General features: G+C 36.9%; 1 protein-coding gene across 2 annotated transcripts in view; it reads right to left on the bottom strand.

The window, feature by feature from the left end:
- Positions 1–13,374, bottom strand: part of LOC121374081 (succinyl-CoA:3-ketoacid coenzyme A transferase 1, mitochondrial-like) — a 31,305-nt gene that overhangs the window by 16,254 nt on the left and 1,677 nt on the right. For both annotated transcript variants that reach the window (XM_041500997.1, XM_041500996.1), the window contains exons 2-9: positions 12,639–12,744; positions 9,203–9,336; positions 8,749–8,841; positions 6,930–7,079; positions 5,788–5,894; positions 3,563–3,731; positions 3,016–3,127; positions 2,302–2,396 (exon numbers count right to left, since the gene is read on the bottom strand). In XM_041500997.1, the coding sequence (XP_041356931.1) occupies positions 2,302–2,396; positions 3,016–3,127; positions 3,563–3,731; positions 5,788–5,894; positions 6,930–7,079; positions 8,749–8,841; positions 9,203–9,336; positions 12,639–12,744 (966 nt within the window). The remainder of the gene's footprint in view (positions 1–2,301; positions 2,397–3,015; positions 3,128–3,562; positions 3,732–5,787; positions 5,895–6,929; positions 7,080–8,748; positions 8,842–9,202; positions 9,337–12,638; positions 12,745–13,374) is intronic.

Below are 13,374 nucleotides of genomic sequence, written 5' to 3'. Positions count from 1 at the left end.
GGTGAGGGTGCTTTGGAAGGTGTGATCGATCTAGACTGTACCATGTGTAGTTCCTGAGGGATTATACAGGGGTTGGGGTGAGGGTGCTTTGGAAGGTGTGATCGATCTAGACTGTACCATGTGTATTTCCTGGGGGATTATACAGGGGTTGGGGTGAGGGTGCTTTGGAAGGTGTGATCGATCTAGACTGTACCATGTGTAGTTCCTGAGGATTATACAGGGGTTGGGGTGAGGGTGCTTTGGAAGGTGTGATCGATCTAGACTGTACCATGTGTATTTCCTGGGGGATTATACAGGGGTTGGGGTGAGGGTGCTTTGGAGGGTGTGATCGATCTAGACTGTACCATGTGTATTTCCTGGGGGATTATACAGGGGTTGGGGTGAGGGTGCTTTGGAAGGTGTGATCGATCTAGACTGTAGCAGGTGTATTTCCTGAGGGATTATACAGGGGTTGGGGTGAGGGTGCTTTGGAAGGTGTGATCGATCTAGACTGTACCATGTGTAGTTCCTGAGGGATTATACAGGGGTTGGGGTGAGGGTGCTTTGGAAGGTGTGATCGATCTAGACTGTACCATGTGTAGTTCCTGGGGGATTATACAGGGGTTGGGGTGAGGGTGCTTTGGAAGGTGTGATCGATCTAGACTGTACCATGTGTAGTTCCTGGGGGATTATACAGGGGTTGGGGTGAGGGTGCTTTGGAAGGTGTGATCGATCTAGACTGTACCATGTGTATTTCCTGGGGGATTATACGGGGGGTTGGGGTGAGGGTGCTTTGGAGGGTGTGATCGATCTAGACTGTACCATGTGTATTTCCTGGGGGATTATACAGGGGTTGGGGTGAGGGTGCTTTGGAAGGTGTGATCGATCTAGACTGTAGCATGTGTATTTCCTGGGGGATTATACAGGGGTTGGGGTGAGGGTGCTTTGGAGGGTGTGATCGATCTAGACTGTACCATGTGTATTTCCTGGGGGATTATACAGGGGTTGGGGTGAGGGTGCTTTGGAAGGTATGATCGATCTAGACTGTAGCAGGTGTATTTCCTGGGGGATTATACGGGGGGTTGGGGTGAGGGTGCTTTGGAGGGTGTGATCGATCTAGACTGTACCATGTGTATTTCCTGGGGGATTATACAGGGGTTGGGGTGAGGGTGCTTTGGAAGGTGTGATCGATCTAGACTGTACCATGTGTATTTCCTGGGGGATTATACGGGGGGTTGGGGTGAGGGTGCTTTGGAGGGTGTGATCGATCTAGACTGTACCATGTGTATTTCCTGGGGGATTATACAGGGGTTGGGGTGAGGGTGCTTTGGAAGGTATGATCGATCTAGACTGTACCATGTGTATTTCCTGGGGGATTATACGGGGGGTTGGGGTGAGGGTGCTTTGGAGGGTGTGATCGATCTAGACTGTACCATGTGTATTTCCTGGGGGATTATACAGGGGTTGGGGTGAGGGTGCTTTGGAAGGTGTGATCGATCTAGACTGTAGCATGTGTAGTTACTGGGGGATTATATGGGGGGTTGGGGTGAGGGTGCTTTGGAAGGTATGATCGATCTAGACTGTAGCAGGTGTATTTCCTGGGGGATTATACGGGGGGTTGGGGTGAGGGTGCTTTGGAAGGTGTGATCGATCTAGACTATACCATGTGTATTTCCTGGGGGATTATACAGGGGTTGGGGTGAGGGTGCTTTGGAAGGTGTGATCGATCTAGACTGTAGCATGTGTAGTTACTGGGGGATTATACTGGGGGTTGGGGTGAGGGTGCTATGGAAGGTGTGATCGATCTAGACTGTAGCAGGTGTATTTCCTGGGGGATTATACGGGGGGTTGGGGTGAGGGTGCTTTGGAGGGTGTGATCGATCTAGACTGTAGAATGTGTAGTTCCTGAGGGATTATACTGGGGGTTGGGGTGAGGGTGCTTTGGAGGGTGTGATCGATCTAGACTGTAGCATGTGTAGTTCCTTGGGGATTATATAGGGGGGGGGGGGGGGGGGGGGGGGTTAGGGTGAGGGTGCTTTGGAGGGTGTGATCAATCTAGACTGTAGCATGTGTAGTTCCTGGGGTATTCTAGTCATGCTCTTCCAGAAATTATTTTTTCAACAACCCAGAAATTATGTTTTGAGGAAAGGGAGTTTGAACCCCTGAACAGCATGTTAATCTTCTAACAGCAATTTATCGCTTTGTTTTTGTTCATAATTTACTAATGTAAACAGTGGTTAAAGGATACAAATAACTTTAAAATTATTAAACTAATCATACTGATAATAATAATAATTGCATATGAAAATACAAAATACATACCAATCCAAGAATTCCATTTTCACTCTGAAGTGTCACATTAATCCCTGGTTGGATATAGTTGCTGGTCAACATGGGCATACCAATACCAAGATTTACTGTTTCAGATGTAAGGATTGACACACACATACAGATATCAAATAAACACAAGGGTTTTTTCAAATAATGACATATACAATTATAAAAGCTAGTAGGATTTTTGTTTTGTTGTTGTTTTTTTCACATCAATTTATTAATCATCAGCTGTTGAATGTCAAACACTTGGTTAAGAGGAAACCTGCTACATTTTTCTATTAGCAACAAGGGATCTTTTATATGCACTTTTCCACAGAAAGAACAGCAAAATGTTAATTTAGTACTGAAAGCAAGATATGGTTTGACTAGGGCAAGTTAAAAAAGAACTCAAACTTGAATAGTTTTATTGGGAAAAATACACCTACCGTTAGGATAAGAAGATAAACACTAAATATTTAAAAGTGGACCTACAATAAGTTGATAACAAACAAATGAAGACTTTTAAAGTGATACCTCTCTAAACGGAACCTCTGTAAACCGAAATTACTTGAAAACTGGATGTTTATCATGGTACCTTTTTAAATTTTATTACAAAAACAGAACCTCACTAACTAAATACTCCTTAAAACTGGACATTTTACTTGGTGCTGTAGATGTCCTGTTCAGAGGAGTTTAACTGTAATATTATTTACGTAAGGATACCATACATTCCATCCTTCAACTCCAGCGCAGCTCGTTTGATGATCATCTCACGAACCTTCGCAGCGGCATCTTGTGGCGGGCGCTCATGTTTCTCTTGGGTAAGTGTTAACTTCTGAAAACAATATTCAAGATTTCCTTGTGATTAAACATGATTCTTATAAATCTTGGATAAGTTACCAGGCCCTTGATGGTAACCTTCAACCATCAACAGTATTTCTAAACCAGACAGAAATGTTCAAATTGTGTTGTTAATAACTGGACATTTTTCAATCACAACAGTGAATTCGTAATAAAAAAAATTAAGTTAAAACAATAGATGACATCTTAAGAATTGCTTATTCAGTGTTCCCATTGGGGTAAAAAATCGTCAACCATGATAAACTAATATCTGTGGCTAATTAAGAAACTTGTATTCTCTTAACAAGTGACATTTGTCTGAAATCCTATACAATCACTGTAGACTGGTCATACATTTTATGGGAACCAGAGTGAACAAACAGTTAAAGTAGGCATACATGTAATATATATTATTTTGGCAATGAGATACCTCGATTCTTTTCTCAAATTTCGGTCCCTTAACAACACGATGCACAAAAATATGTGGAACATGGACATCCTCTCCAGGTATCTCCCCAATCTCAACTATCTCCTCAACTTCCACAATAGTGATGCTTGCAGCTTTACACATGGGCGGGTTGAAATTCCTTGCCGTCTGTCTATAAAGGATGAAATTCATTAGGACCACTATATAATACTTCACACCAGGGATTGGGGAAAAGACCTTTTTTCCTGATCTGGGACCGATTCTCGATCTCCGAGACCAATTTTTTTTTTTTTAAATGTGCGTTTGCCGGTCCCACTTTTGTTATTCTTGTCAGTCTGAAGCACCTGTCCATTTCTATTATTGGAACAAATTCCTATGCGTCAAGTGGACCTGCCTGCCAAGACATCGGTATTTCGTGCATGATGTAAAATAATAAATAAATAGTGGTCAATATGGCTGGTGTTTCAGAAGTATATATCACCAGTCACTGAAGTTGGACCTACAGTAGTGTCAAACCACTGCTACTAGGCTAGACATTTGTCAAAGTCGCTGAGCCAGTCAAGAGATTAAACAGACGCTAACAATAACACCATTCTTGGTGAGAGCCATCAAGGCATTACACTCCAATTAAAACAAAGGACCCAGAGTTTGCAACTGGTTACAATCAACGCCTGTCAACATCTATGTACGGAGCTCTGTCGGATCGAGTGTCCTAGTCCGAAGCAAGAGGCTTTTGTGAAATACAAACTGCTTGAAATAGCATAAAATATACTGAAATAATCTATAAATGTATTTATTTTTGACTGTTCAATGTAGGGTATCCAATAATTATAAAGGATTTTAAAATTAACAAAAGGTTTCCACCTTTTTTGTTAACAAGTGGGAGTGAGCAGAACAGCTACACGTACTGGTTATCTCTAGAGCAAGTAGAGGTTGAATTTCTTCCAATCAGTGATGATATTAATCTCTTTGTCTAAACGTGTGCTAGCTCAGGCTGTCAAATGCTTCAACGGTGCCATATTTGATTAATTTTCAGGACACAGTACTGAATACTCGTACTTTTTATACATATATGGGAATTAAAATTGATAACTTTTATTCCTTTTTTAATATTATTTATTTCATTATGTAAAATATATACAATTTGTGAGGTTTTTCACTTATGTGATAAAAAAAAATATTGTTTCATGTTTTCATGTTTATCGTTTTGCATTCATGATTCAAGATAAAACTGTACAAATGTCACTATGAATTTTTAAAAAACTATTTGACAAACATTGTCTTTTAAATGTTCGTCTTTTTTTAAATTCCTTTCTTTTTTTATCCTCCCCCCCACCCACCGGTAGTGATGACATCAAGTGGGATCGATTGACAATTTTATTTTTCCCCACCCCTGCTTCACACATATTCTAAAATACAAACAGGCCAAAACTGTTTTCAGTTTTCAAATGCCACTGAGTGGACATTTCTGATACTTAAAATAATAAAATAATATTGGGTGTGCACCTTTAAAATTTGATAATTTTGTATGTATCTGTACCAGTGAGGTATACACCCATGAAAATTAGGTTGCAGTGACCCAGTTGTAGTATACAACACACCACTATCCCAAGTTGTACTTGCATGCAAGATTATATGAATTGATAAGGAAGATATGGCCCAGACAAGGATTTTCTTTAATGTGCAGTAATGCATAAAAGTAGGGAACGGTTACCTAATTATGGTATGCAACCGACCACCATCCCAAGTTGTACTTGCATGCAAGATTTGACAATCCTATATGAAATAAGAAAAATATGCTCTAGAAATGAAAAATTTATGGACAAATGGATGGACACTGCCATATTAAAATACCACTCCTTATAGACAGGCCGATAATAAAAAAATAAAAATAAAATAATAATATTTTGGTTCCAGATTGATTTTACTAACCACCAGGTAACCAATTGATACCCTGAATTATTTCCATGAAATTTCAGTAAAGTAAAGGTTGAATTTTATTCATTTTACTTTGCCAAAGCGAGGACAGCAGTGACAGAGTATAACTAAAATGGTAAAAAGCTAGCACACTTAGTATAAGTGATCATATAATCTGTCCCACAGCAAGTCTGTGTCACTGAATGAAATCTGAGTCATTGCCACATAACATGAGACGTGTAATACTGATAAAGTGATGATAACAACACAGTCTGACACACTACATGTACTCAGGCAATTGTGTGAAGTACCTGAAGGTCAGATTGCCGGCTTTGTCAGCTTTCCAAGCTTTGATCAATGCAAAGTCTCCTGTAATGGATCTTTCCATTATGTAGTCATGTCCATCAAAATTACGACTCTGCAATGAATAAACAAATGAAGGCAGAGTAATGTTATGTAACTGATAAAAATTATATGTAGCATCTTAAAACTAATCTAAGCTATGCTGGGTACTATAGGCTCATACACAATTTCAAATTGAAAACACAACAATTTTCTATATTTGTGATAAAATGATGTAGTCTTATAGAGGAAACCTCCTGTCTTTTTTTCATTGGTAGCAAATTGGGATCTTTTATATGCACCATCCTACAGACAGAATGGCACATACCACAGCCTTTGATATATCAGTTCTGGGTGCACTGGCTGAACGAGAAATAGTCCAATGGGTCCAATGACTGGGATCGATCCCAGACTAACTATGCATAAGTCAAGGGCTTTACCACTCAGCTACGTCCCACCCCACCATTATTTTATTGTATACACTTGAAAAGGTGAAAAACTCTATACCTCAGTTAAATATAGCTAATATTTTAACATTTCAGGTCAAATGCAGACTATCTAGAGAAAATTATTCTATGCCAAAACAAAAATGAGACAAACAAGCATTTTGAGAGTACTGCTAAAGCAATACCTGTCCCCTACTGTGTCCAACAAAATTTCGTATCTCCTAAATTCAAGGGCCATAACTCTGAAAAGTGGGTAAATCACCATGAAAGTTAAACTTGATCTGTAAAGCTATATATACAAATGATAAAGTTATATACAAAATTTTATCTTTGCATTGCAAGTCCGGAAAACAAATTTTCACATCTCCCAAGTTCAGGGGCATAACTCTGTTAAAAATGGGTAAATCATCATGAAAGTCAAACTTGATCTGTAACAGTAAATGATGAAGCTATACATAAAATTTCAGCTCAATATCTCAAAGCCTTCTTAAAAAAACATCTGGAAAACATATGTGGAACAGACAGACAGAAGGATGGAGATGAAACCTATAGTCCCCTCCGATTGGAACGGTAGGGGGACTAATAAAAAGCAGAAAAATCATATCCCTGATAACACATTTTTAACAGTTAATTTTCAATAATGCTTAAGCCCATCAATTATTCACCTCCCGGGCCTCACTGGCTAAGGCGATGTTGCCATCTGGACTGTACTTGATTGGTGCTCCACCCTTGTGAATCAGAGTACCAAACCCTGTCGGAGTGAAGAATGCTGGGACACCGGCACCACCAGCTCGAATTCTCTCTGCCAAAGTTCCCTTAATAAACACACAGATACATGTAAAACACCACTAACAACAACAATATAAAATATAACATATACTAACATTCAGCAAAGCCCATCTGATGTCCACTTAAATATACAATCTTTTAAAAGCTCTCTTGTTTTCAAATAAACACTTATTTTTAAGCATTTCTCATTTTTAAAAAAACAAAACGCTGAAATTTGATAAAAAGCTGAATAATCATTTCCCTGTATATTGTGACTAAAACCACATCATATAAAATTAAATTACTCACAAACAAATATATGACATAATACAATCATGGTATTCATGCAGATCTCACAATTAAAAAAATACTGCCAGAATCAAAATATTTCTTTAAACAACAGGATTTTCCGAAACAAGAATGCATGTTGAATAGAAAAAATACTTTTTTGAACCACTTCACATTCACCTTTGGCAGTCAAGAGTTCATTCCAAGATAATTTATTGGTGTAGACTCAACATTACTTGTTATGGGCCTACAGCAAGTGTTCGCAGAGATCTATTGAAACATGCAGTGAGGTACACTCATGTCCCATTAGTCTGTGCGGCACAACAGTATGTGCATGTTAATTACATTACATTACGTCTTGAAACAAGTGTTGGGGTATGTTTGTAAACAAACAAACAACGTTAATTTAATTCATAAAACAATTGTTAAAACAACACATCTTGATTGTGAATATATGTATAAAACTGGTAGATAACAATTTGATTGAAAAAAACCCTCTGAATTAATGCACTAAAAGTATACTTTTGCCAGCCTCGATCAACATGTTTTTGTATTATCTGTCAACACGTGTCTGTCAACGCTGTAATGATCAACCTTGCATATCAATTTACGCAAGTTTACATAGAAGTTTCAATACATACCTTATTGTAATTTATGAATCCATAAATCAAATAAATGTTTTATTTTATCTGTCAACGTAAACATCCAAGCATACTTTGAATTTCCCTCTGAGTGACACAACACAACCAATATGGCTGCCCAGAATATTTAAAGTTTACAGCATGGCCTATTTTTTTTAACTATCGTCTGTTTCAAAATTATCATTGATTGTCCACTATTTGCGCTCATTTACACAGTTAATAACAGACAACTTTTGTTGAATAATGATCATATATTTTGACATTGGCCTTTTTTTATATTGTCGTTTTGTGTTATCCAAACAAAGGAGCAAAAACACCATTTATATTTATCTCATTTGCAGATTATAATAGGAAGTGTTTGTTGTCTAGAACTTACAAAAAGTTGGATCCATTACCTGTTGTTGTTTCTATGAATATTAGCAACAGAAGTGGTTGTTTGATGTTTACTGCGCAGACTTATGTGCCATCATGCAGGCCAGTAAATACAGGGGGTTGCCACTAAAAATGTGCTCATTACATGAGTTAAAAAAATAACAATAATAATTTTCAGTAGTAACACGTTTGTTCCATTATATTGTGGCTGTGAAACAAATATTTTTAAAGAAAGATTTTAATGTTAAAATATAACACAAATGCTTAGGTGCCACCAGTGTACATGTAAGCCTTGCCTTCTGTATGTGTTTTAACAACTGTTCAATGTTAAATGTATGATGTAAATAAGAAAATAGATTTTCTTTGCTCTATTACAGATACGGTAACACTGTAATAAACTAGATCTGAAACTCACCTGTGGTGTTAATTCAACTTCCAGTTCGCCTGCCAGATACTGTCGTTCAAATTCCGCATTTTCTCCAACGTAGGATGAAATCATTCGTTTGACCTGTAATCATGACAATATCCATTTCTCAAAGTCAGTTGCAGAAAAATCGGAATGTAAAGGGACGTTCTTAAGTGCAGAAAGAAAAATGTTAACAGAATTGTTTGCTTGTGGTAATATATACATTTATAATTATATTATATACTCTATTTTGTGTGGGTGTTGTTAATTTTTGGCATGCCTCACATGATTAGAGTAGTTCAAACATGCATGTTGTGGATACAATCTCTGATTTTATCAAGAGTTCTGTCCAAGATATGGAAGGGGGTGGGAAAGAGGGATATCAGAAATGGAATCAATTTATTTTATCATTTCTAGAATGATCTACGATATATAGTTCATCATCATAAACATTTATCAGTACCTGTTTCTGTTTAAGCAGCAGACCAATGCCGAAGTTGTCCACACCTGCATTGTTGCTTACAATCGTTAGATCTTTCACTTCAGACTTAATCAGACCAGCTATCAGATTCTCTGGAATTCCACACAAACCAAAACCTAAAAAAAAAAGCCAACATTTTTATTATTAAATTAACATTTTACTTTTGTTTACTTTTTGGTGAATTAATTATAATTAATAAAGCAGTGTTTCCCCTAGGTCCCATTAAGACCCCGCCAACACGATTCAACATTGTTAATTTCCATAAGCTCTTTTCGGGCAAATTCGATTGCTGTCTCAGAACATCAATGTACACAAACTACTTTTAACAGGACGACTTTGCAGATTATATTTTTTGTCTAAACCAGTAAACATGAAAATAAATGACAGTCATGAGATCAAACAAAAGCAGCCATTTCGTCTCTTTATCGGCTAATGGCCTCTGTGGCTATTACTGGATGAATCGATTGCCGACACCTAGTAATGAAAAGAAAGTAATCATGTGTTTTGACAACTTGATTGCGCCAACTGTCGATCTTTTTGTGTGATTTACTTTAAAGAATTTTGAGTAATACATGTCAGCAATGGATGAGGTATATAACACTGACTTACTGGCCACATATTTTGAAATAACATATTAACAATATGTAGTATTAAATATAAAATGTCTCTAACAAAGTGGTTAGTTACAAAAAGGCAACGTTCTCCTAGTCCGGATGATAGTAACAATAATGCTGAAAGATCAAAAACTAGACAGTCTGGTTAGGATTGGTCTTGTTGGTCTCGAGAATTCATGTGGGTGAAACCAGTGAAAAAGGTTGATGAAAAGTGGGTGATCGTAGCACCACCAAATGACCACCCGCTTAAGCAACATGGACTCACAGTTGAAGGTATGTTTTGTGCATTATGTACAAAACATAATTGTCGTCCACCACTTGGAAAGACGACATGGATTGACGTCCCGTGTCAAAGTTTCGTAAAAAAGAGTCTCATACGGTTTTGAACCCGCAGTAAATACACAACGAGAAGCTGTCATCGCTCACATGAAATTGATGTACTTCTTAACGAAAAATGAGATTGCGCATACCACTAACTTTGACGAACTTGTCACCGTTGTTAAAGATATGGGATTACAGTTTCTGGATGACATAAATCTTGGCAAGAATGCACATTACACCAGCCACAGAATACAAGATGAGTATCTAAATTGTTTAAGTGGTGAAATAAGAAAAGATATTCATGATGAAATTCGAAAAGCTTTCAAATTCAGTATCATGATCGACGAAACAACGGATGTCTCAGTCAAGAAACAACTCAGTTTATATTCGGTATGTGAGTGACAAAGAGATAATGATGCGATTCTTGACGGTGATACCCATTCCAAGCGGTACCGCCCAAACAATCTTTGATGCTGTGAAGAAGTATTTCGATGACAATGACTTGCAAATAACTGAGAAATTGTTAGCAGTTGGAAGTGACGGAGCCAATGTAATGATTAGGCCAAAAAAAAGGAGTGGTGAAAAAATTCAAGGATCTTGTACCAACTGTTGTGGGGAATCACTGTGTTAACCACCGGTTAGCCTTGGCAACAGGTCAGGCAAGCAAAGAGGTTGCACGTGTAGAAACGTTTTTGTCAACTCTTCTACAATTATTCCAGTTCTATGAAAATTTGTCAGTAAGAACAGCAGGATTAGAAGCAATACAGTCACTCCTGACACGAGAGAGTAGTGAAGATGGTATACAGATGCCTGAATTCTATTCAGTGAGAGGTACATGTTTATGAACTGACTTTTTGTTTGTTGACAATAATGTACTCCAGATGTACCGTTTTCAATATACATGTATATTTATTATTATCAATTATTATTATTGTTGTTGTTAATGGCATTGATGGGTTTACTGCTTCCTGCTTCAACTGTTTTTAAATTCAATATTGTATATTATGAAATTTTTACCACCTGACTATATGAATGTGAAATTAGTAACTCAAATTTCAAAAACACATTCCACAAGTGTTTTTATAATATTTAAAATTTTATTTTCAGACTGCGAATGAGGATTCTCTACTTTAGGAAGAATAAAAAATGACATGAGAAATCAGCTGACAGAGAAAACACTAAACAATCTGCTCATTATTGTAATGGAGGGTCTTGCCATAGAAACATTTAATTTTGAAAAAGCAGTTGATTTATGGGGACAGTTGAAAAAATTAAGAATAGATGTGTCTGTTAATTAACTGTTCTCAATACCTCATTGCATTTATGTTCAGTAACTGTGTTCAATTACTAACCATATATATTATGTGCTTGTACAGAATGTTGTTTCTTTAGTTTAAATAATTTAGTGCTACCTTGAACAATAGGTTTGTGTTTAGTTAACTTTAGTTAAATGTCACTATTTTTTATATTTTGTGCTTGTGCTTAGTTAAATTTAAAAAAAGAGAAGTTAACTGTAGTATGTTTTGTAGATGTACAGAAAGTGTTTTAATGAGAATATTCAATGTTACTTGTAACTTTTACATCTTGTTTGTATTTAGTTTATACACATGTAGTTAGGTATTTGATAAAATAAATTAATAAAACCTTTTATATTTGTTTAGTGTGGTCAAATTATTCATTAGAATGTTTTACAACATGTGTATATGACACCCATATGTACTCCAAAATACATCTAAAAGCAACTTAATTTTGAAAACATTTTCTCGGGGCAGCATGCCCCAGAATTCCCCTAGCATTTTCGCCCCCTACGGGGGCTCACGTCACATCACACCATTTTGCCAACCCTTTGAACTCAGATCCTGGGGGAAACACCGATAAAGATTAAAGAACTTCAACCTACATGCATATTTTAAAAACATGTGTATGACAGCTTAAAAACTAGTTTTTCTTCATCATATTTCCTGCACCTCTATCTCACAAAGAAAACACACTGCTGACCACAAATGATTTACTTATCAATGTAGGTTTCAATAGAATGCAAGGTGGTGATTCAATTATTATCACAAATGATAACTTTTTCGACAATCAATAGTTAAGATATTAGAAATTTTGACTTCAGCCTCATTTACATTCGATCCCTATTGTTCTAGCCTTGTTCTTATCTCTTAATTAATACAAAATCTCGTTTAGTGCAACCATATATATGTATTAACACGTTACATTAATACATATTAAAACCAGTCTAGTTTAGCCATCTGAGCTCTTTTTCCTGTATTTTGTATGTTGGATCAAAGCACCTTTTCACATAAAATAAGAGTTGTGTATCTGGCTCGATATTGGAATAAACGTATACTCCCTTACCCTCACTTTATCAGCAAATTTACATGACAATAATTAATGACAACGTGGAATGTTCAACAAAATTGGATTCCAGACTAATAATTGTAAGATTTTGTACCAGATACCTGATCAGTACAACATACCTCCAACCAGCAACTTGGCGCCACTGGGTATGTCTTTCACAGCCTCATCAACATCATTGTAAAACTTTGCATTCTTCCTTGAACTTGTACAGAAATTGTAAGATGCCTACAAAGAAAACAATAGAGAGGACTCTTGTCTAGAAACTGGATTCAGGTAGGACTGACATAATGTGCCGGTATACCAGGGCTAGCTCTGCCACTCGCCAAATTCGCCAAATTCGCCAATTGCGAATTTTGAGAACACAAATACACAAAGTGCTGGATTAGAGATATTTTACTCTAGATAGTCATCTTGACAAGTTATCAACTCACACAAAATGTACCAGTCACCATAGTATTTATGACCATCTACCAGAGTAGAGCTAAAATACTATCATTTTAGTTTACTGTACATAAGTGCTTAAATGCTATAAATATAAATACTAGCTCACGAGTTAAAACTTAGGTTTATTTCAAGAAATGCAGTCATATAGGAATATCAGAGTCCTCACAGAACAGTTAATAAGTTTTAATAATGTAAACATTTTCAAATTAGCACTACGAGAACGCCATATATCCACTATATTAACAGAGTGATGAGACAATGAACTGATAAGGAATCACATTACTGAATAATTACCTGCCATTATCCAACATGTCACCAAATATACACACACTCTCAGGGAACATATTGTTCAGCATCATGTCAAAATTCACTATGCAAGTTTCAGAGATCACCACCCAATTTTCAGGTCTC

This window comes from Gigantopelta aegis, chromosome 6 (genome assembly GCF_016097555.1).
Source record: "Gigantopelta aegis isolate Gae_Host chromosome 6, Gae_host_genome, whole genome shotgun sequence".
In the NCBI taxonomy this organism is placed as follows: domain Eukaryota; kingdom Metazoa; phylum Mollusca; class Gastropoda; order Neomphalida; family Peltospiridae; genus Gigantopelta; species Gigantopelta aegis.
The sequence above is the reverse complement of the archived record's forward strand: the minus strand, read 5'-3'. Positions and strand labels throughout refer to the sequence as shown.